The 24,842-nt window shown below is 43.6% G+C and overlaps 1 protein-coding gene across 1 annotated transcript in view; it reads right to left on the bottom strand.

The window, feature by feature from the left end:
- Nucleotides 1-24,842, bottom strand: part of LOC146813821 (calpain-1 catalytic subunit-like) — a 701,058-nt gene that overhangs the window by 480,828 nt on the left and 195,388 nt on the right. Inside the window, exon 3 of the mRNA XM_085610275.1 lies at nucleotides 1,923-2,041. Within this exon, the coding sequence (XP_085466401.1) occupies nucleotides 1,923-2,041 (119 nt within the window). The remainder of the gene's footprint in view (nucleotides 1-1,922; nucleotides 2,042-24,842) is intronic.

A 24,842-nucleotide genomic window follows, 5' to 3' on the forward strand; every position in this document is an offset into this window, starting at 1 on the left:
CCACATTGCGCCCTATTTACATCGTGACGCATCTATGGAGATGTGTCACAGTGTAAAGCCCTGCGCCACATTAAACCTGCGTCAGGTTTAATGTATGCAGGGTGGGCATTCCATCGGAAAAAGCCTCGGAAAAGTGACGCAGTGAAATCTACAAGATTTCACTCAGTCACTTTTCCGACGCTGCTGCGTCAAAACCTTGCGCCTGCTTGAAACAGGCGTAAGGCATGACGCAGCATGTTAGGTATGGGGAGCCCCTAAACATTGCTAGAGTTGCGTCGTGCTTGCGACACAACTACAGCAATGCGCCACCCTTACGCCATCAGATGCGTCACGCATCTGTTTATCCTTGCGCCACGATGCGCTGCATTGTAAATGCGGCGCATCTGTGGTGGCGCAAGGGTAAACTTGTGTGACGCATCTTTCCTGGCGCATCCCTGCTGATTTGCAGGGATGCCCCAGGGAACATAAATCTGCCCCTATGCATTTTTCCAGCCTGCAAAACCACAGGCAGGAGGACATTATAATAATTTGTTCAGTATGGTACTTCTTACCACACTTAATCCATTTCGAAGCTGTGAAAATTATATCTGTATCTATTACTCAATTTAATCATTGTCAATTCACCAACCATGAAAGAATGAAAGGTCAAGCCTACTTTGTTGGGATTAAAACCCAGTGCATGTTTTATCAGTGAGCATTCAATTCACTCAGCTACCCTGCCAATATTACCCCAGTGAATAAATAGCAGATTGGGATTGGAAAACCTAGGCTGAAATCAAGGCTTCTCACACTATGCCAAATAGTGTGATCTTGGCAGTCCTCGCCATATCCAATTCATCTTAGTCTCTATACATAGTTTAATAGAATGTTAGATTGCGCCATACAATTGACAATTTGTCGAAAGTTTACATAAAATTCACCAATAATGCATACAAAAAATGTATCTGTCTTTTCACTTGTGCCTGGTGAAGTGATCCAGGCCTTCTGTCACAAATGCAAAATTTGTGTTTAAGAATCGATTTTAATAAATCTCACAAAAAAAGTCATCTAATATAGCTGTACATCTTTACACAAGGTCAAGCCTTGATGGCTTCATGCAGGTGTTTGCAGCAGACACATAAACCACTCAGTTATTTTAACACGATTGTCATTTTGACCTGTAGGTCATGCAAAAATCTCTGCAATAAACTTACATCAACTCATTGAACTTTCTTCCTGGGATTAACACCTGCTGCCTGCCAGCCACATGTAGTGTACTGAAGCTGGTACATTAACAGTTTGAGCTATTTTATCTATTTTAGTCCATTTTCCGGGGAATTAGACTGTAAAATCAATGTTTGACCCAATTGTCTTTCTTGGGTAAACCGCCTTCCCCCACGACCCCCTGCCTCCAAAGTCTACTTGGGAATTTCAGCCTTAGTAAGTAGATGCAAATACTCTAGATTATAGACTTTTTGGACAAAAAGGTTGAAAAGTGCTCTGGGAAATGCACTATCTGACCCCATAAACATAACAAATACAAATCTCTGGGAGTGAGACTTCTTCCTCCCGAGAGCACCTAAGGAGAATCAGACGTGTTCACTATTTTGAGTCCACAATGAAAAAACACCTTACCTTAACTTAAGGCAAAAGCTAACAATTTAAAATACAAGAGGGGCAACTGCCCAGAGGATGTGGTTGATAGCTCATTGCAGCAGGGCTTCAATGATAGCCCTGAGAATGGAACCACTATATTAGTGCCTCAGTAGCTCATTCCACACAGCAGGGTGTTAACATAGTGGTCCATCTCACATCGAGTGCTGATGGAGCGGCCACACCGCATAATGTTTCAAATCCAAATCCCTTTGGCCAAGATGTACAGTAAGTTGGGTGTTAGCACCTTCTTTCCTCGGCCCACAATGCTCTGCTCTCAAATACTGTACCTGGAAGTGGAATATTCCAGCATAACCATCCTGGAATCCCTGCCCATGAGGGACCACTCGATGCAAAAGGTCTTCATTGAGGGTGAGGCATCCCATGGCAGCCAGCAACCAGCAATCGCCTACAACACAAGTGGAAATGTGCATGAGAAGATGTGAAGGGAGGAAGGGCAGGTGCTGAAATTTGAGGCATGATACTCGACGTTAGGGATTAAGCCCACAAACCTTTTTCAAAGGACAATGTTGTTTTTTTATTATGAGGATGCCACATTTCTCACTAGGTGGGTGCATTATACTATACATAGATAAAGGCTAGCATTAGTTAGGTAAAGTCTTAAAAAAGATCCAGAACTCCCAGTAGATTCTGGAATAGACATACTGTTGTTGACCTAGTAGTTTTTTGCTAATTGAATTGATGGATGTAATGCTGTTTTATATTTATTTATTTATGAAGTTTTATATAGCGCGAACAAGATCCTGAAGGATATCCGAGCGCTTTACAAAGGAAGGAAGGAAGGACATGAATCCAATATCGCCAACAGGAAAAGATTACACAACAGGAATACATGCATAAGTACAAACAAACAATCGCATAAATTCCAAACAAATGAATCAAGGAGAGTTGTATCATAAACAGGTATGTAGCAGACTACGAAGGGGGTACACAATGTGGAAAAGAAGAGCATAGTTCCAATATCGTCATTAAGTAGGAATACACAATAGGAATATTCGCTTGTTTCCCAAACAAGAGAGACAAGGAGAGTAACACGATAAGGAGCAACATTTTTCTTTAGTAAACAACACAGTGAGATTTTTTATACAGTGCACACGCTGAACTGAATTCCTTCAAGAAACTCTCAGATTTGAGAATCACAATGAGGCACACTCAAGTAAAGTGATTTGCCTATGATCGTATTAATTGGTTCAATTGGGGAGGCAGGGATATGAACCTAAGTGTCCTGCTTACACACTGTGCAATTTAGCCACTGGATAAATATCTCCTGCTCTCTCCCATTTACCACCAAACGAAAAAGTTTTGTGTTCAGTTATATCATGCCCTAATTCAGTACACTATGTCGAATAAATACAATTATTACGTTATTATTTCTATACATATATATACACACACACACATATATATGTATACATAAGTGTGTGTATATATCTGAGACAGAGAGAGATGTCATCATCTTCCTTTGTAAAAAACCTTATAAGTTAAGTATAATATATATATATATATATATATATATATATATATATATATATATATATATCAATAACAGCGTCCAACACCCTTCCTCCGAAGGTAATAAAGCAGGAGAACGGCACGACAGGAGTGCACAATAATTTATTGTACACAAAAAGCAAGACGATGCGTTTTGGCGTTAAGCGTTTTTCGAGTAAGTGCTAATGGGCAAATTCCCTTAGAAATAGATACCAGTGTTTAGAAAACATGAAAATCATAGAAAACATACTACAATAGTAATCGGAGCTTTGTTGTTGCAGCCACCAAATCGATTGTATAATTTCATACAATTAATAAATTCGAATTCATTTCTCAAATACCCACTTTAGCGGCTTAAAGTAAATTACTTCATATGTGCGACACTGAATTACACTATTGAATTAAATAGACGATATACGTATATATATATATATATATATATATATATATATATATATATATATATATATATATATATATATATATAATATGTTTTATTCAGGCAACCTGTCAGTGGCTCCTCTATTATGTAGACTGCCACAAAGACCACTGGTTCTGTATAAAACCTGTGTTTTTTCACATTTTGTATTTGTGAGCAAATTACCTTGCAGAAGCTTCAATAACAGGTCCTGAAGAAGGCCACTACATCTCTGTTGAAGATAATTGGTTGAAACATTTTGACCTACCATTGACCTTGAAGCAGCTTGAATTCCCTCCTATTCTAGCTTGGTTTTTAATGCTGGCCCAGAGGCGCCCTAATAAAGTCTTTTACGTACACTGGAGCTAGTTTTAATTTTCACACTCTTTTTTTGCTCTGCACTCTTCATCACACTTAGCTCGTCTAGGGTATTTAGGATACCTCTCTCTAGTACATCCCTGTGTTAATCCCTCTCAGAGAGGGGTTTATCGACCGCACTGTGACTAGGTTTCACGATGCGAGGAGGTTATCCTATGATGAAGCATGCCACCTTAAAAGGGACACTCAACCCTCACTAGGCCTAGTATGTCCTGCTGTAGACCCAAGGTTTTTTTTGTCGTGGTCACACACACACACACACATATTTTTTTATACCATATTTTCAATGGCATATGAGTATACAATCAGAATTTTAGCAGTTCGTTTTTGGTATGCAAGTCACACAGTTATCAAGCCTTTATCCATTTGTTAAAGAAAAAAACGCATATGACATCAGATGGCATTCATGTCATAGACATGCGCATTTATACCATCAAGGTATTCACTAGAAGAAGGCCTGCAGCTGAAGCCCGCTGGGGGTGATGAGTCAAGGAGTGGGCCTAGTCTTCGTTGCTATGTGTTAGGAAAGAGGAGATCACAGCATTAGGAGTGTATGTTGTGTGTTGCCTCTCAAGAGGGTAATGCCATATGAGGTAAGGAAGAACAGCAACAAAGTTTTATGGAAATGTATCATGTGTGATTAAATAGATTTTTGATATCTGATGTAAATGTGAAGTTGATTGTAATTTGTATTTTTAAATGTTCATGTATTTTTAAATTAAACCAGCTGGGTTTTTAATAAAGATAACACAAAAAAGAATATAAAGAATAAAAGATTTCTTTTAAGGAAATGGTTATATATATAGATATTTGTCACTTTGGCATAAATGATTGTGTTGTTCTAGTATTAATAACAACAAAGTGGACCGATTTTTATGTCCTAAGCACATTTGCATTAATTTTAAAACTTAATATCAGAACATGATTGGTAAGCTCTTCTTGTGAAAAGTGTCAATTCTACTGATGGATTAATTAATATTTGAGGTTTGGATGAGAAAAGGGAATTCTTGTTGTTTCCACTGCCCAGTGAGTCACATCTCTGTCCAGTCAGCTGTAATAGGTCCAATGGCCGATTTCCATGTTAGTGCTATTCTCCTTTTAGCCAATATGAAAGCCAAGTCTACAAATCGGGTGCCTACTGCCCGCTTGGGGTCCCAGTATGCAGATCTCCATCGTGGGTTCAAGCATGCACCCCAATGCTATCCCTGTGCATTCCACTACTTCACCCCAAAATCCGTTCATCACTGTATAGCTCCAAATCATATGGGTAAAGTCTGCGTTGTCTTGGTTGCACCTTTGGTTTTGACATATATCTCCCCCAAATGTGACCCAAATCCGGTGAGGTGTCATGTATGTCCTGTGTGTGTAGTTAAACTGAATATATTTGAGCCTGGTGTTTCAAGAGACCTTTTTGTGGCATGCTAATATCCTATTCCATTCCCTGTCTGTTATTTCTCTATGCAAGGTCGATACCCATTTATCTCGGAACGCACGATACCTGTTGCAACATGCTATAAAACCATTTCACTTGGTGGCATGCCCCATCCAAAGTAAGTACGGAGTGTAGTGGTCATTGTGTCTTGGGTTCTTCCCGTCCGCAGCCCCACAGTGTTCTAAATGTGCGTGTCAGGGCTTCATACAGAAGAAACTGCTCCAGTTGAAGGCTAGTAGTTTTGACCAAGTCTCCTAGTGAGGCCAGTAGAGACTCTTGATAACAATCCCCGACCGTCTCTAGGCCAACCTCTGTCCAGCAGGACAGCTGCTCAGAGAAGAATACCCTCCTCGGGTTACCGTGTGGGAGGCCTATCAGGGGTATGTCTGGTGCATATAAGGGGACTTTCGCTTGTATGGCTACACAGCGTCTCCAGCACTGCAATGCAGTGGTCTGTAATAGGGAATGGTGAGGGATCGCCACAGCTGGGTCCAACATCTTAGCTAGTAGTGAGAGTGCTCATTCCCCCGAGTCCATCAGGTCTGTACTCACTTATCCCACACCTTCTATCCATTGTGCCAACCACTGTATTTGTGAGGCCAGGAAGTAGTCTTCAAAGTTCGGGACCCCCAGTCCTGCCTCTTCCTCTGGGTGCTGCAGTGTTGTCAGGGACACCCCTTAGCGGCTCTTGTCCCTTATGAGATCTCTGAGGAGGGTGTCTGGTTGCCAGAACCATCTAGGGGGCACTACCATTTGTAGGTTAACAAAAAGGTTCAGCAGGCGGGGCAACATAACCATTTTTGAAAGGGAGATTCTTGCCATGATCGGGAGACGCTGGGAACACCAAAATAGAACGCAGGTCTTAAGGGCTTGCCGAGCACAACCAAGATTTCTGTCTCTCATATCTTCTAGAGAGTGAAATATATGACTCCCCTGATACTTAAAGGTATAAGGGGCCCAATAGGGTCCATGGGTATTCTTGCTGGGCGGGACTGTCTGGTATCAGTGAGAAGAGGTAGGTCTTATCTTTGTTGACAGGTAGTCCAGAGACTCGTTTGAACTTGTTTAGTAGGTCCAGGGCTGGTGCGGTGCACGCACAGCGTCGGTGAGGTATATCAGAAGGTCATCCACATATAGGGAGATAACATGCATGTGGCCTCCAATTTCCAACCCCAGTCCTTCCCCTCCCCGGCGGAATAATGCTGCCAAGGGCTCTATAGCCAAAGCAAACAAAAGGGGCGGTAACGGGCATCCCTGCCGTGTACCACTAAAATGTGGTATTGCGTGGAGATTACGTTCTCCGTCCTAACCCTAGCAGTGGGCTGTTCATAGACCAGCTGGACCCACTTTACCCATTCCTCGCCTAAACCTATGCACCGCATGGTGTCAAATAGGAAGTGGAGGAGTGGAGTGACCCAAACCTACATGACGCACTACACGAGACTATGAAAGTCTATATCCTTATTTTAATATTCTTCTGAATATTTCAAACATCAAAAATTCGTAAATATTTTTGCATCTGCCAACTTACTAAAACATATAATAGTCAGAACATCGTGAGTACAAACAACCGTTGAGCAAAAATCATAAGAGTATGAAAAAACATAGACATGTTCAATCCATTTACATTTCTGACTTTAGAAGCAACAAAATAATAATGTTCTTTTGTTTTACAATGAAAATTCCCAATGCATTTCGGGTTGACGAAACCCTTCTTCAGGGTATACACATTGTAGCGAAGAAATCAATTATCAACATGGTCCATCAATCTGAGAACTACAACGAAAACAGAAAGTCTCATTCACTAAATGAGAAGTTGCAACAAGCTGTAAAATAGGATTTGCACTACTGGAAGATTCCGTGAAAGCAAACAGTTAAAACGTGCGTGGTTTTCAGGAAAGGAGGTAGTAGCCGAAAGATGCCCAAACGTGCCGAGAGTGTGCGTATGTCAGAACGCGATTAAAGCCAACCGGGGGTGTGATGCAAAACTAAGGGAAAGTGCTGCTAGGGACTGAGTGATCTTGTGCTTAAAAGGTAGTATCGCTGAGTAATATACTTACAGCGAGATATGTGGTGAAAAGATGGTCACTGGAAGATATGTCACTTTCAAAGGAAGGGAATATCTGTGGAGCAGAAATGGTAGCTGTGAGGCGTAATCTCTCTTAGGTCATGTGACCTGTGTTGCCGTTTAACGAGCACCCGAGTGTCAAAGATCTTACCTAAATGGTGGTAACGAGCCATACGTTCATGAAAAGGTCAGCTGTCGGGGAATCAAAATGTAAATACCATAAGACTCAGGGGAGAGATTAAATGGGCTGAAGGAACAAAGTGTTTGTATAGCACGAACGCCGCTTACCAGCAGATCCATGCGGGCTCCGACCGAGTGCAAAGTTCGTCGTCTCCTGAGAACGTGCGTGATGACGCATGTGTTCCCGGGACTTTTTAAAGGGGCCTTCCTTTCAATGAAACGACTCGAGTTGAAAAACTTTATGAGCATGAACAAGATAACATGAAAAAGAGTGAAAGTGGGATGAGAAAAAATAAAAACGGAATTTAAGAGAGTGCAAATCCTTTACAAATAAATGAAAAGTGCCTCTACTGTGTTACATATGTATTAGCAAAATCTCTTCATCTAAGATGTCAATATTAGAGGGGTTGTTTACAAAAAACATAGCAATTCTACATGGTCATTGAGGCCCCCCGGGGTAAGGGTGCCAAGTTGTTTTATCCAAACAGTTTCTTTTCGTGCTAGGGTTGTGTTGAAATCAATGCCTGGCTTGGATTGTATCTTTTCTAACACTGTAAAGCGTAATTGTGGTATTGTGTGCGAGGTATTTACCCAGTGTGTTGCTAAGCTTGACTTGAAATTTTTGTTGCGTATAGTGCTTTTGTGTTCCACTATTCTTGTTTTTATTTTCCTGGAGGTTCTCCCTACGTACACTAATCCACAAGGGCATTGAATTGCATAAATGACGCCTTCAGTGTTGCAGTCCGAGGAGTGTCTTAGAGTGATTTTTTGTCCTGATTGTGGGTGTGAGAATAAGTTGCCCACGATGACATTACCACATTGGCCACAATTGTGGCATTTTTGCATGCCTTTGTAGGTTTGTTTTCTGGTTGAGTCTTTTGGTTTTAATATTTCTCGAATGTTTTTAGATCGAGTGTGGGCAAATAAGGGAGGGCCTTTATACAATTCTTTGAAATCCGTTTCCTGTGAAATGATTTCCCAACGTTTGTGGATGATTTTCTTTATTTGAGAGGTTTGTGCTGAGTATTTTAAGACAAACACTTCGCGTTGTTTGGTCTGTTTCTGTAAGGGTTGAAGAAGTTCCTTACGTTTTTTAAGAGTTACTGTCTTTTGGGCTTGTGAAAGCCATTCTTCCGTGTATCCACGTTCCATGTATCTCACTTTTTGCTCCTCTATAAGTTTGGTGCATTGTGTTTCCTCTGAAGTTATCCTCTTGATCCTTATAAATTGAGACACCGGAAGATGTTTTTTCAAGGAATACGGATGTGCGCTAAAAAAATGTAGCGCATTGTTGACATCTGTCGGTTTTTTGTATACTCTTGTTTGAAGCCCTGTTGATGTTTTGGAAATTTCAATGTCTAAGAAGTGTATTTCATTTGTTTGAATTTCTGAGGTAAACTGAATGCGTGGATTGTGTCGGTTCAATTCTTGAATGCAATCCTTTAACATTTGAATTGGTCCCTTCCAAATGACCAGTAAGTCGTCTATGTACCGTAACAGTAGAATTGTGTGTTTTCGCCATGTGGGATTCTGAAGAATGTGTTGGTATTCAAAGTGTGCCATGAAGGTATTGGCATACGACGGTGCCCCGGGAAATCCCATTGATGTTCCTGTTTTTTGTAAGTAATGGTGTTTTTTCCAGCTAAAATAGCTGTGATAGAGTGAAAAGTGTAAGAGTTCCAGTAGGAACACACTCATGTCCTGTTCTAATGTAGATTCCAAAAGTCGCCACTCCACCGCTTCGAGACCTTCATTGTGGGCTATGGATGTGTATAAGGATACCACATCTATTGTGCATAGAATGATATCCTCTTCATTATGGTATTTTACAGTCTCCAATTTTAGTAGGCAGTCCGTTGTGTCCTTGACGTAGGTCTCCCATGATTGAACTAGTGGTTGTAGATGAAAATCCAAGAACTGTCCGATAGGTTCATGTAAAGATCCACACCCTGCTACAATAGGGCGAAAAGGTGGTTTAGACGCGTTCTTATGTATCTTGGGTAACATGTATATGTGAGGTGTTTTAGGTGTTTCAACCAGTAAGAACTTTCTGGTATTCTCTGTAATCAGACTATTCTCCATGGCTTTAGTTAGAATTGTGCCTAAGAGATCTTTAAATTGATTGGTAGGATCACTGTCCAGTTGTATGTATGTGTTTCCATCATGTACATGTGTGTTCACGCTTTCTTCATAAAAGTCTGTGTCCAGAACAACTATAGCTCCCCCTTTGTCTGCGGGTTGGATGGTTATTTCCGTGTTTTGTTGTAATGCGTTCAGGGTTCTGAGTTCCTTTTTTGATAGATTGCTGTGTCTTGGCTTGACGTATTTGATCTGTTGCAGATCTTTTTTTACCAATAGTTCAAAAGTGTCCAACGTTTTGTGTGAAAATGGAGGCATGAATTTGCTCTTTGGTCGAAACCGTTCTATGGGTCTCTCATCTGAAGTGTTATGAGAGAAGAACCACCTCAGTCTCAGCTTACGCATGAATTTGAATAATGATATTTCGGTCTCCAGTGGGTTGGACGTGTATGTGGGCACAAAGGACATACCTCTGTTGAGTACTCGTAGTTCTTCTGTATTCAAACTTCTTTTTGAGATGTTTCTCACGAGGGAGTTGGTTTTTTCGGGTTCCTCTGTGGTCTGCCTGTTTCTGCTATTCTTTTTGTTTTGTCCCCTCCGGATGCGGTGTCTGATTGTTGGATGTTTCTGTCTGGAGGTAGGTTGGATGATTGTCCCTCGGCTAAAAAAGACGGTTTTACCCCTGAGGTTGATGCTGTTTCCATGTTTGATTTATCCATCTGGGTGCTTTGTTTGGCCGGTGGTCTTCGTGTGGAAAGTTCTTGGTCTTCTACTACGCTTTCTTCGGAGGAAGTGTGATCTGGTTTCCGAAAGAACCGTTTTTGTGCATAGGTTTCAGCCCATGTATACACCTCGTCTAATTTGTAGTCGATAGTGTCTCGTTTAAATTTCCGAATTTTGCGTTCATGGACTTCTCTGGCATAATTGTCCAATCTCCCATTGATTTCTTCCAGAACTTTAGACCAATTTTCTTGCTCCATTTTCTCTTGTAAGTCATCTTTGAGTTGGTTAATGTCTTGGGTGAGTTCTGTAAGTATAGTTGATAATTCTTCAATAATAAGTAGGATGAGGTCTAAGGAAATACCATCTTGCCATGAATGTTTTATTAAATTTGAATAGCATTGGTTTTAAAGCAATTCTTAGTCCCCTAGGAATTCGCTTGACTTTATGGTACTCGATAAGAGTGGTGGCGTGGAGACGTTGGTTAATCTCTTTTTTCATGGTGTATTCCAATTGTTTAAGGAGTTGAGTTGTAGTTCCAGTGGTGGTACCAAAGGTTCGTGCTTCATGTATTAAAGAATAAATTGTTTCGGCTTCATCTGTGGAATATGCTTTGGTGTCCGCCTGGTTCGATGTCAAGTCTGCTATGTCTTTAAATGACATGTTCAATTGGTGGGTGCTGGTTCAAGAGTGGGCTTGGAGTATGAAGGATAAGGAAAGGTTGAGCCTGCACACCAGTGTAGCAAAGTTTTGCCGGATACTCTAATCAACTCTAATCTAGTTAACTAATTGTGAGGTGTGCTGTCATGTGTAGGGGTGTTGCCCTAACCCCTTGAGGAAAATGTCTGAAGTGGAGGAGTGGAGTGACCCAAACCTACATGACGCACTACACGAGACTATGAAAGTCTATATCCTTATTTTAATATTCTTCTGAATATTTCAAACATCAAAAATTCGTAAATATTTTTGCATCTGCCAACTTACTAAAACATATAATAGTCAGAACATCGTGAGTACAAACAACCGTTGAGCAAAAATCATAAGAGTATGAAAAAACATAGACATGTTCAATCCATTTACATTTCTGACTTTAGAAGCAACAAAATAATAATGTTCTTTTGTTTTACAATGAAAATTCCCAATGCATTTCGGGTTGACGAAACCCTTCTTCAGGGTATACACATTGTAGCGAAGAAATCAATTATCAACATGGTCCATCAATCTGAGAACTACAACGAAAACAGAAAGTCTCATTCACTAAATGAGAAGTTGCAACAAGCTGTAAAATAGGATTTGCACTACTGGAAGATTCCGTGAAAGCAAACAGTAAAAACGTGCGTGGTTTTCAGGAAAGGAGGTAGTAGCCGAAAGATGCCCAAACGTGCCGAGAGTGTGCGTATGTCAGAACGCGATTAAAGCCAACCGGGGGTGTGATGCAAAACTAAGGGAAAGTGCTGCTAGGGACTGAGTGATCTTGTGCTTAAAAGGTAGTATCGCTGAGTAATATACTTACAGCGAGATATGTGGTGAAAAGATGGTCACTGGAAGATATGTCACTTTCAAAGGAAGGGAATATCTGTGGAGCAGAAATGGTAGCTGTGAGGCGTAATCTCTCTTAGGTCATGTGACCTGTGTTGCCGTTTAACGAGCACCCGAGTGTCAAAGATCTTACCTAAATGGTGGTAACGAGCCATACGTTCATGAAAAGGTCAGCTGTCGGGGAATCAAAATGTAAATACCATAAGACTCAGGGGAGAGATTAAATGGGCTGAAGGAACAAAGTGTTTGTATAGCACGAACGCCGCTTACCAGCAGATCCATGCGGGCTCCGACCGAGTGCAAAGTTCGTCGTCTCCTGAGAACGTGCGTGATGACGCATGTGTTCCCGGGACTTTTTAAAGGGGCCTTCCTTTCAATGAAACGACTCGAGTTGAAAAACTTTATGAGCATGAACAAGATAACATGAAAAAGAGTGAAAGTGGGATGAGAAAAAATAAAAACGGAATTTAAGAGAGTGCAAATCCTTTACAAATAAATGAAAAGTGCCTCTACTGTGTTACATATGTATTAGCAAAATCTCTTCATCTAAGATGTCAATATTAGAGGGGTTGTTTACAAAAAACATAGCAATTCTACATGGTCATTGAGGCCCCCCGGGGTAAGGGTGCCAAGTTGTTTTATCCAAACAGTTTCTTTTCGTGCTAGGGTTGTGTTGAAATCAATGCCTGGCTTGGATTGTATCTTTTCTAACACTGTAAAGCGTAATTGTGGTATTGTGTGCGAGGTATTTACCCAGTGTGTTGCTAAGCTTGACTTGAAATTTTTGTTGCGTATAGTGCTTTTGTGTTCCACTATTCTTGTTTTTATTTTCCTGGAGGTTCTCCCTACGTACACTAATCCACAAGGGCATTGAATTGCATAAATGACGCCTTCAGTGTTGCAGTCCGAGGAGTGTCTTAGAGTGATTTTTTGTCCTGATTGTGGGTGTGAGAATAAGTTGCCCACGATGACATTACCACATTGGCCACAATTGTGGCATTTTTGCATGCCTTTGTAGGTTTGTTTTCTGGTTGAGTCTTTTGGTTTTAATATTTCTCGAATGTTTTTAGATCGAGTGTGGGCAAATAAGGGAGGGCCTTTATACAATTCTTTGAAATCCGTTTCCTGTGAAATGATTTCCCAACGTTTGTGGATGATTTTCTTTATTTGAGAGGTTTGTGCTGAGTATTTTAAGACAAACACTTCGCGTTGTTTGGTCTGTTTCTGTAAGGGTTGAAGAAGTTCCTTACGTTTTTTAAGAGTCACTGTCTTTTGGGCTTGTGAAAGCACTTCTTCCGTGTATCCACGTTCCATGTATCTCACTTTTTGCTCCTCTATAAGTTTGGTGCATTGTGTTTCCTCTGAAGTTATCCTCTTGATCCTTATAAATTGAGACACCGGAAGATGTTTTTTCAAGGAATACGGATGTGCGCTAAAAAAATGTAGCGCATTGTTGACATCTGTCGGTTTTTTGTATACTCTTGTTTGAAGCCCTGTTGATGTTTTGGAAATTTCAATGTCTAAGAAGTGTATTTCATTTGTTTGAATTTCTGAGGTAAACTGAATGCGTGGATTGTGTCGGTTCAATTCTTGAATGCAATCCTTTAACATTTGAATTGGTCCCTTCCAAATGACCAGTAAGTCGTCTATGTACCGTAACAGTAGAATTGTGTGTTTTCGCCATGTGGGATTCTGAAGAATGTGTTGGTATTCAAAGTGTGCCATGAAGGTATTGGCATACGACGGTGCCCCGGGAAATCCCATTGATGTTCCTGTTTTTTGTAAGTAATGGTGTTTTTTCCAGCTAAAATAGCTGTGATAGAGTGAAAAGTGTAAGAGTTCCAGTAGGAACACACTCATGTCCTGTTCTAATGTAGATTCCAAAAGTCGCCACTCCACCGCTTCGAGACCTTCATTGTGGGCTATGGATGTGTATAAGGATACCACATCTATTGTGCATAGAATGATATCCTCTTCATTATGGTATTTTACAGTCTCCAATTTTAGTAGGCAGTCCGTTGTGTCCTTGACGTAGGTCTCCCATGATTGAACTAGTGGTTGTAGATGAAAATCCAGGAACTGTCCGATAGGTTCATGTAAAGATCCACACCCTGCTACAATAGGGCGAAAAGGTGGTTTAGACGCGTTCTTATGTATCTTGGGTAACATGTATATGTGAGGTGTTTTAGGTGTTTCAACCAGTAAGAACTTTCTGGTATTCTCTGTAATCAGACTATTCTCCATGGCTTTAGTTAGAATTGTGCCTAAGAGATCTTTAAATTGATTGGTAGGATCACTGTCCAGTTGTATGTATGTGTTTCCATCATGTACATGTGTGTTCACGCTTTCTTCATAAAAGTCTGTGTCCAGAACAACTATAGCTCCCCCTTTGTCTGCGGGTTGGATGGTTATTTCCGTGTTTTGTTGTAATGCGTTCAGGGTTCTGAGTTCCTTTTTTGATAGATTGCTGTGTCTTGGCTTGACGTATTTGATCTGTTGCAGATCTTTTTTTACCAATAGTTCAAAAGTGTCCAACGTTTTGTGCGAAAATGGAGGCATGAATTTGCTCTTTGGTCGAAACCGTTCTATGGGTCTCTCATCTGAAGTGTTATGAGAGAAGAACCACCTCAGTCTCAGCTTACGCATGAATTTGAATAATGATATTTCGGTCTCCAGTGGGTTGGACGTGTATGTGGGCACAAAGGACATACCTCTGTTGAGTACTCGTAGTTCTTCTGTATTCAAACTTCTTTTTGAGATGTTTCTCACGAGGGAGTTGGTTTTTTCGGGTTCCTCTGTGGTCTGCCTGTTTCTGCTATTCTTTTTGTTTTGTCCTCTCCGGATGCGGTGTCTGATTGTTGGATGTTTCTGTCTGGAGGTAGGTTGGATGATTGTCCCTCGGCTAAAAAAGACGGTTTTACCCCTGAGGTTGATGCTGTTTCCATGTTTGATTTATCCATCTGGGTGCTTTGTTTGGCCGGTGGTCTTCGTGTGGAAAGTTCTTGGTCTTCTACTACGCTTTCTTCGGAGGAAGTGTGATCTGGTTTCCGAAAGAACCGTTTTTGTGCATAGGTTTCAGCCCATGTATACACCTTGTCTAATTTGTAGTCGATAGTGTCTCGTTTAAATTTCCGAATTTTGCGTTCATGGACTTCTCTGGCATAATTGTCCAATCTCCCATTGATTTCTTCCAGAACTTTAGACCAATTTTCTTGCTCCATTTTCTCTTGTAAGTCATCTTTGAGTTGGTTAATGTCTTGGGTGAGTTCTGTAAGTATAGTTGATAATTCTTCAATAATAAGTAGGATGAGGTCTAAGGAAATACCATCTTGCCATGAATGTTTTATTAAATTTGAATAGCATTGGTTTTAAAGCAATTCTTAGTCCCCTAGGAATTCGCTTGACTTTATGGTACTCGATAAGAGTGGTGGCGTGGAGACGTTGGTTAATCTCTTTTTCATGGTGTATTCCAATTGTTTAAGGAGTTGAGTTGTAGTTCCAGTGGTGGTACCAAAGGTTCGTGCTTCATGTATTAAAGAATAAATTGTTTCGGCTTCATCTGTGGAATATGCTTTGGTGTCCGCCTGGTTCGATGTCAAGTCTGCTATGTCTTTAAATGACATGTTCAATTGGTGGGTGCTGGTTCAAGAGTGGGCTTGGAGTATGAAGGATAAGGAAAGGTTGAGCCTGCACACCAGTGTAGCAAAGTTTTGCCGGATACTCTAATCAACTCTAATCTAGTTAACTAATTGTGAGGTGTGCTGTCATGTGTAGGGGTGTTGCCCTAACCCCTTGAGGAAAATGTCTGAAGTGGAGGAGTGGAGTGACCCAAACCTACATGACGCACTACACGAGACTATGAAAGTCTATATCCTTATTTTAATATTCTTCTGAATATTTCAAACATCAAAAATTCGTAAATATTTTTGCATCTGCCAACTTACTAAAACATATAATAGTCAGAACATCGTGAGTACAAACAACCGTTGAGCAAAAATCATAAGAGTATGAAAAAACATAGACATGTTCAATCCATTTACATTTCTGACTTTAGAAGCAACAAAATAATAATGTTCTTTTGTTTTACAATGAAAATTCCCAATGCATTTCGGGTTGACAAAACCCTTCTTCAGGGGATACACATTGTAGCGAAGAAATCAATTATCAACATGGTCCATCAATCTGAGAACTACAACGAAAACAGAAAGTCTCATTCACTAAATGAGAAGTTGCAACAAGCTGTAAAATAGGATTTGCACTACTGGAAGATTCCGTGAAAGCAAACAGTTAAAACGTGCGTGGTTTTCAGGAAAGGAGGTAGTAGCCGAAAGATGCCCAAACGTGCCGAGAGTGTGCGTATGTCAGAACGCGATTAAAGCCAACCGGGGGTGTGATGCAAAACTAAGGGAAAGTGCTGCTAGGGACTGAGTGATCTTGTGCTTAAAAGGTAGTATCGCTGAGTAATATACTTACAGCGAGATATGTGGTGAAAAGATGGTCACTGGTAGATATGTCACTTTCAAAGGTAGGGAATATCTGTGGAGCAGAAATGGTAGCTGTGAGGCGTAATCTCTCTTAGGTCATGTGACCTGTGTTGCCGTTTAACGAGCACCCGAGTGTCAAAGATCTTACCTAAATGGTGGTAACGAGCCATACGTTCATGAAAAGGTCAGCTGTCGGGGAATCAAAATGTAAATACCATAAGACTCAGGGGAGAGATTAAATGGGCTGAAGGAACAAAGTGTTTGTATAGCACGAACGCCGCTTACCAGCAGATCCATGCGGGCTCCGACCGAGTGCAAAGTTCGTCGTCTCCTGAGAACGTGCGTGATGACGCATGTGTTCCCGGGACTTTTTAAAGGGGCCTTCCTTTCAATGAAACGACTCGAGTTGAAAAACTTTATGAGCATGAACAAGATAACATGAAAAAGAGTGAAAGTGGGATGAGAAAAAATAAAAACGGAATTTAAGAGAGTGCAAATCCTTTACAAATAAATGAAAAGTGCCTCTACTGTGTTACATATGTATTAGCAAAATCTCTTCATCTAAGATGTCAATATTAGAGGGGTTGTTTACAAAAAACATAGCAATTCTACATGGTCATTGAGGCCCCCCGGGGTAAGGGTGCCAAGTTGTTTTATCCAAACAGTTTCTTTTCGTGCTAGGGTTGTGTTGAAATCACAAGCCCAAAAGACAGTGACTCTTAAAAAACGTAAGGAACTTCTTCAACCCTTACAGAAACAGACCAAACAACGCGAAGTGTTTGTCTTAAAATACTCAGCACAAACCTCTCAAATAAAGAAAATCATCCACAAACGTTGGGAAATCATTTCACAGGAAACGGATTTCAAAGAATTGTATAAAGGCCCTCCCTTATTTGCCCACACTCGATCTAAAAACATTCGAGAAATATTAAAACCAAAAGACTCAACCAGAAAACAAACCTACAAAGGCATGCAAAAATGCCACAATTGTGGCCAATGTGGTAATGTCATCGTGGGCAACTTATTCTCACACCCACAATCAGGACAAAAAATCACTCTAAGACACTCCTCGGACTGCAACACTGAAGGCGTCATTTATGCAATTCAATGCCCTTGTGGATTAGTGTACGTAGGGAGAACCTCCAGGAAAATAAAAACAAGAATAGTGGAACACAAAAGCACTATACGCAACAAAAATTTCAAGTCAAGCTTAGCAACACACTGGGTAAATACCTCGCACACAATACCACAATTACGCTTTACAGTGTTAGAAAAGATACAATCCAAGCCAGGCATTGATTTCAACACAACCCTAGCACGAAAAGAAACTGTTTGGATAAAACAACTTGGCACCCTTACCCCGGGGGGCCTCAATGACCATGTAGAATTGCTATGTTTTTTGTAAACAACCCCTCTAATATTGACATCTTAGATGAAGAGATTTTGCTAATACATATGTAACACAGTAGAGGCACTTTTCATTTATTTGTAAAGGATTTGCACTCTCTTAAATTCCGTTTTTATTTTTTCTCATCCCACTTTCACTCTTTTTCATGTTATCTTGTTCATGCTCATAAAGTTTTTCAACTCGAGTCGTTTCATTGAAAGGTAGGCCCCTTTAAAAAGTCCCGGGAACACATGCGTCATCACGCACGTTCTCAGGAGACGACGAACTTTGCACTCGGTCGGAGCCCGCATGGATCTGCTGGTAAGCGGCGTTCGTGCTATACAAACACTTTGTTCCTTCAGCCCATTTAATCTCTCCCCTGAGTCTTATGGTATTTACATTTTGATTCCCCGACAGCTGACCTTTTCATGAACGTATGGCTCGTTACCACCATTTAGGTAAGATCTTTGACACTCGGGTGCTCGTTAAACGGCAACACAGGTCACATGACCTAAGAGAGATTACGCCTCACAGCTACCATTTCTGCTCCACAGATATTCCCTTCCTTTGAAAGTGACATATCTTCCAGTGACCATCTTTTCACCACATATCTCGCTGTAAGTATATTACTCAGCGATACTACCTTTTAAGCACAAGATCACTCAGTCCCTAGCAGCACTTTCCCTTAGTTTTGCATCACACCCCCGGTTGGCTTTAATCGCGTTCTGACATACGCACACTCTCGGCACGTTTGGGCATCTTTCGGCTACTACCTCCTTTCCTGAAAACCACGCACGTTTTAACTGTTTGCTTTCACGGAATCTTCCAGTAGTGCAAATCCTATTTTACAGCTTGTTGCAACTTCTCATTTAGTGAATGAGACTTTCTGTTTTCGTTGTAGTTCTCAGATTGATGGACCATGTTGATAATTGATTTCTTCGCTACAATGTGTATACCCTGAAGAAGGGTTTCGTCAACCCGAAATGCATTGGGAATTTTCATTGTAAAACAAAAGAACATTATTATTTTGTTGCTTCTAAAGTCAGAAATGTAAATGGATTAAACATGTCTATGTTTTTTCATACTCTTATGATTTTTGCTCAACGGATGTTTGTACTCACGATGTTCTGACTATTATATGTTTTAGTAAGTTGGCAGATGCAAAAATATTTACGAATTTTTGATGTTTGAAATATTCAGAAGAATATTAAAATAAGGATATAGACTTTCATAGTCTCGTGTAGTGCGTCATGTAGGTTTGGGTCACTCCACTCCTCCACTTCAGACATTTTCCTCAAGGGGTTAGGGCAACACCCCTACACATGACAGCACACCTCACAATTAGTTAACTAGATTAGAGTTGATTAGAGTATCCGGCAAAACTTTGCTACACTGGTGTGCAGGCTCAACCTTTCCTTATCCGTCAAATAGGAAGTCCCATCTGATCGCTTCAAATGCTTTTTCTAGGTCAATCGCCAGAAGAGCTGTATTAGGGAGAAACCACACTGTAGGGTGGTACATTACTGAGTAAAGCCTACAAAGGTTATAGGAAGTGTTTCTCGCAGGAATGAAGCTGTTCTGGTCTGCATGGATCAACATAGACATGTGTGGGAGCAGGCGCTGAGCCAGTATCTTACTGAGGATTTTAAAGTCTGCATTAAGCATGGAAAAGGGGCGAAAATCTCGGACACGTGGGCTCTTGAGTTTAGTTTTAGGGAGCAGGATTACTAATGCATCTCTGACAGAATCAGGGAGGCGACCCAAGTGTAGCGATTCTGTGTATGAAGCCGCCAGGTGGGGGCCAGCTTCGAAGCATACTCAGAGTAAACATCCGCTGGTAATCCATCTGGGCCCAGGATTTTACCCGTAACCATGCTCTTTATGGCTACCAGTATTTTGTGATATTCAATAGGGTTGCCAAATCCAGCCAACTTCTGCTGGTCTAAGCGCCCAAGTGGTGTCAAGGATAAAAAAGACTCTTCCTTCGTCTTGAGGCACATAGAGGGGTGCCCTATATAGCGCTGTGTAGTATTCGCAAAATAAAGTATTATTACCCTCTGGGTTGTGAACGGGTTGGTGCATTTTAGTACAGATGTGAGAGATCGGGTCGCCTCTAAGTTCTGGTTTGACCAGCCATGCTAATACCCGACCTGGCCTACCCTCCTCCTCATGCACTTTAGTAAGGTAGCCTTTATAATCATAGCACCTCAGTTTCTCAAGAGCTTGATGGTATAACTGTTGTGTATCTCTCAAGACTTGGTGTTGTGTTGCGTCCTCTCCTTGTACATTTTCCAACACATGTAACTGGTCTTCTAGTTGTCTGACTTCCTGGCGCAACTCACGCTGTGCCCCCACCCACTGCCCCAGGCAGAGCCCTCTTGTCACTACCTTAAAGGCCTCCCATTTCGTCGTCAAGGCGCCACAGCGGGACTAGGGGGCGGTTTCCTGCTGGCTTTATGGTCAGTAAAATGGGGCTATGATCTGAAAAGGTACGCCCAAGATACTCTGTATGGGTGATAGCTTGCCCCAGCCCAGGTGTGCAAAGGAACATGTCTATATGCGTGTGCAACTGGTGTATAGTGGAGTAATATGAATAGTCCCTATCATGAAGGTGTTGCGCTCTCCATATGTCTATGAGACCCCAGTGAGTAGTCCATTCTGTAAATCCTGCCGCTGTGCAGTGGGCTTGTGCCCCGGGCAGAGGGGATGCGAGTGATCTAGAGTTGTGTAAGCTATGCAGTCGTGGTCGCCCCCAATAATGGTGCTGTCAGCTGGCGTCAAGGCCACTGGGAGAGAGAGACTGTGTAGTTAGGGCACCTGATCTTGGTTAGGGGCATATATATTGCCCAGCAGGATCTCACATCCTAGTAGTCTCCCTTTTATGAATACATACCTGACCTCTTTATCTGTTAATAAGTGCAATAGCACAAACAGCACCCCTGCTCGTATCCAGATTAACACCCCCACTAGCATATGCAGAGTAGGATGTTGTGTAAATTTGCCCCCTCCAGCGCCTGCGCAGCTTTTCTGTCTCGCTACTAATGAGGTGTTTCTCCTGTAATAGAGCGACCTGTACCACTCTCCTACACAAGTAACGATGTACATTGTATCTTTTGATTGCCGTCTCCAGACCCCTAATATTCCAAGACATGAATTTCAATGTGTAGGGCCCAGGCTCCATTTGTGGAGGTACCAAATCTGACTCGCCCCTCCTAGCTCCTCTCCTCGACCCTTGCCAATGTACAACACTGCATCACCACTCCTGCAAGAGTGATCCCCAACTATAAACAAAATCCTAATCCCGGCCTTGCCGACCTCCCTGTCCCTGGAGCAGTCTGGCAACCGCCAGCTGCCCAAACAGCAAACAAAACATCGTGTTCCACAGAGGAGCACAACCAGTTATTTGGTGTGGGGGTGGTTGCCGGTAGGTGTGACCCAGTGGGTGAGTCCAACTGTGCCGGCCCACAGCACGGAAAACTCAGCTTGTGTGAAGCATTACATCCGCAAAGCGCTCAAGTACTCGGGCGTGTAGTGCTCTGCACACCAGAGCATCGAGATCAGAGGTCAGAGGTCATCTGCCGCTCTAGGGGTTATAACTGGCAACTGGACACTATCTGTATGGGACGAATCAGATTCCGATTCAGCAGTCATCTTCCCGGCGGGTGAACCCTCCTCTGGCGTGGACCTCTGGGGTTTCAAGATATCACCTACTGCTTGTAGTGCAGCTTCCCTTTCCCTCTCAGTTTGGGAGGGGTTCGGGCGGGTGGTCGCTTTCTTTTTTAGTCTCACCTGGGAAAGGACTTATAGTTACCGTTCTGGTAGCTCAAGTTCAGGGGAGCCCTCCTGCCCTATACGTTTCTAGCCACTCCCATGCCCCCGCAGGGTCTTTGCAAAAGTAGGTCTTTCCATCCAGCATTACACGAAGTTTAGCAGGGAATATAAGGGAACATTGCAAACCTTCCTCACGCAGAACTTTCTTGACTTCTAGAAAGGAGGCCCTACGCCGCTGCACCTCCGGGATGTAGCCCGGGAAAATAGACACACTGCTATTAATAATCTCGAAGGGTCCTTCCGCGCGTGCCTTCTGTAGGAGGGTAGCCCTGTCTCTGAAGTGCAGGAGCTGCGCCACCACGGGCCACGGGGGGCGCCCAGGAGCGGGCGGCTTGGCAGACTCTATGAGCTCTCTCCCATGTGTAGAAGGTAGAAAGACCCCCTGGGGCCACCTTTGTGCGGAGCCAGTGTTCTAAGAATGCCAGCATGCCAGCACCCTCTGCTCCTTCCGGCAGCCCAATGATACGGACGTTCCTGGAAAGGGTGGGCTCTTGGCCCCCCCGCCTGCATGGCTGTGCGGCGACCTCCCCCGTAATACTCGGTGGTGGGGCGCGTCACTGGGGGGGCGCGCCCTACCACCGATTGGCTGCCTGCGTGACCCGGATGTCGTTAATCGACATCCGGGTCGGAAGGGAGGGGGGCGGGCCACTGGAGGGGGGATAAAGTGGTGGGGAGCGCCCAGGTGACCCCCTTGTTCCCTGGACGCTCCCCCACATAGGACGTGCCCCGGCGCTCGGGATACGGAGGTGCCCGCCCAGGGGGAGGGGCCATTGGCCCCTCCTAGAACTTCAGGGGCAAGGTAACTGGTGCTTCAAAGGGGCGCGGGTTGGGGAGTCACGCTTTCCTTAGGCTGGTAGCCACCCCGCGCGCGCATACTCATGACGTCACCGGATGGCGCAGAGTAAGGGCCCTCCTTTAGTGGGTAAATGAAGTTCACGGCGTGGACCGGGTAATTACCGGGCCCGGCTGCGCATGCGCACACCTGTAGGGGAGGCGCAGCTAGTAGGACCTGACACCGGTTAGCGACCTTGCCATATGGCCCAGAAATGTTAGTATACAAAAATGCAGAGGAGGATGTTAGACTCGGTTAGGAAACAATCTGTATTAGAGTCTTTGTTAAGGATAGACACTCACACCTGTTGACAATAATGTATCTAATGTCCTGCTGAATTTTTGTATAACCGTTTATCATGCAAATTTGAAATTTATTGTTTTTGTACTTAATAAATACGGCCGGGGGGTTTCACGACCCCCCGCCTTCCAAAGATACCACGTCTGGGTGCTGTGTCCGGGGGTGGTGTGGTCATAGGGGGAGGGCAGTAGCCAGTCACTGACCATGTGCGGTTGCGTTCATCGGCGTCTTCAGCCCTGTGTTCCAATCTTTGCATCCGGTCTGTGAGTTCCTCCACTTTCTTACTCAATGTTTGTTGTGCTGGTTGCAGTGCTGCAATGGAGGTTTCCGTTTCCCCCACTCTCTGCGCTAGCTTCCGGTGCTCCGCCCGCAGTAGCCCCAAGCCCACACAGACAGTGCCAATGTCTTAAAGAGGGTAGATTTTATGTCAGCTATGGCTTCCAGAATCTTAGCCAGCTGCTGCTGAAACGAGTCCGAGCCTGCTGGGGCTTCCGATTGCTGAGCATGCGTATCCTCTTCATGATCCGCAGCTGGGCCTGCTGTTCGAGCCCAGGGCTTACCCACTGTTGCTCTCATAGGTCTCCTGGGTGACAGGGGGTCTTGTCTATGGCTAGTATGTGCTGAGGCAGAAGGCTAGTGAAATGGCTGCGCGGTCTCCTCGTGCTCTTCTCGTTTCCCAAATTCACATTTGGGCCTCTGGGATCGGTATTCTCCACCCTAATGCCCCGGTTACGTTTTGTCTTCGGGGGCCCTCCCTATCCTCTCAGCCCTCAAGGCATAGCAGTGAGAAGGCAGAACGAGACTGTGGGCCTGGAGTTCACGCGACCGCGTGCGTCTATAGGCCGATCCCACCTGCCAGTGTCACCAGGATTAATAGGGCAGTGGCACTCCTGCACCGAACGAGTGTAGGACAAGGTATCAGCTGACAGTCCTGGTATTGTCCCAATGTCTGGCCCCTCCTAGCCAATCAAGGCTGGTGGCAGCACGGGCGTAGCAGGCCTCCAGTGTTGTAGGCCCCCAGGTCAATTGGGCCCCACGTGTCCTCGCGCCCCCCTGCATCAGCCCACGGTCTCCCCATATTTAATGATTGTCTCGGGGTTCCCATGAGGTGGATGGAAGCCCATTCAGATCAAGCAGTCAATTGGGGTGAGCACATTGGGGGGCCACTGCTGGTTCATCCCCCTAGTGTTGGTTATTAGGCAGGCAGATACCGCAGGGGCCTAGCTCTTGACTCCATTCCCCCGGCGATGTAAAGTGGATATCTTCCCCACCGGGGCAGCGCTCACCTCTCGCATCTGGAGCCTGCTGCTGTGTGGATGTCTCTGGACAGGCACAGGTCCACAGATCCGGGTCCCGCTGGTGCCCCGGTCACCGCCACGCAGCCGGGTTTGTCCTACCTCCTGCAGAGTTCAAAGGTGCGGTGGCCACCGAGCATTGGACTCCCGGTCCGCCTACTGGAGTCCTGAAACACCTAGCCGGTGGGGGTGTACGGGCTCCTCCGCAGCAGGTCCCAGTCTGCTTCAGACCACTGCGAGCTGGAGTGTCTGCATGCAGGAACCTCAGCGTCTCTGGTCAGTGTGTCAGCCGGGAAGTCCTGGTCTCCTTTGGCTATCTTAGCAAGATGTGATGTAGATATACCCATAGGTCTCCCCAGGAGTTCTATCTCACCGTATTACTTTGTCGCACTGAGGATGATGTTGAGAATGAACTTTGTACATAGATATTATACAGGAGATGTTAGCCCTGAGGTGCTTCCAAGAATCCTCATGCATAATATATGAGGTTTTTACCAGGGAAAATCCCACATTCTGAATGCAGTGTCGTATCTAGGTAAAAGGTTAGTCCCTAAGAACCATTATAAGTGTAATGTTGGGAAGAATATAGGTGAAGGGTTATGAAGTTACCTGGGCCTATATCAGGGTACCTATATGGAATATAACACCGCTGTTGTCTGTCACTCGCTGCCAGGTGCGCAGCTCATTGTTCCCGGTGCCCCAGGTGTCCTCTTGGGTCAGGGCCCCACACCCAGAGTGAAATTTCCACCGGCTGG

Source organism: Triturus cristatus, chromosome 6 (genome assembly GCF_964204655.1).
Source record: "Triturus cristatus chromosome 6, aTriCri1.1, whole genome shotgun sequence".
Taxonomy (NCBI): domain Eukaryota; kingdom Metazoa; phylum Chordata; class Amphibia; order Caudata; family Salamandridae; genus Triturus; species Triturus cristatus.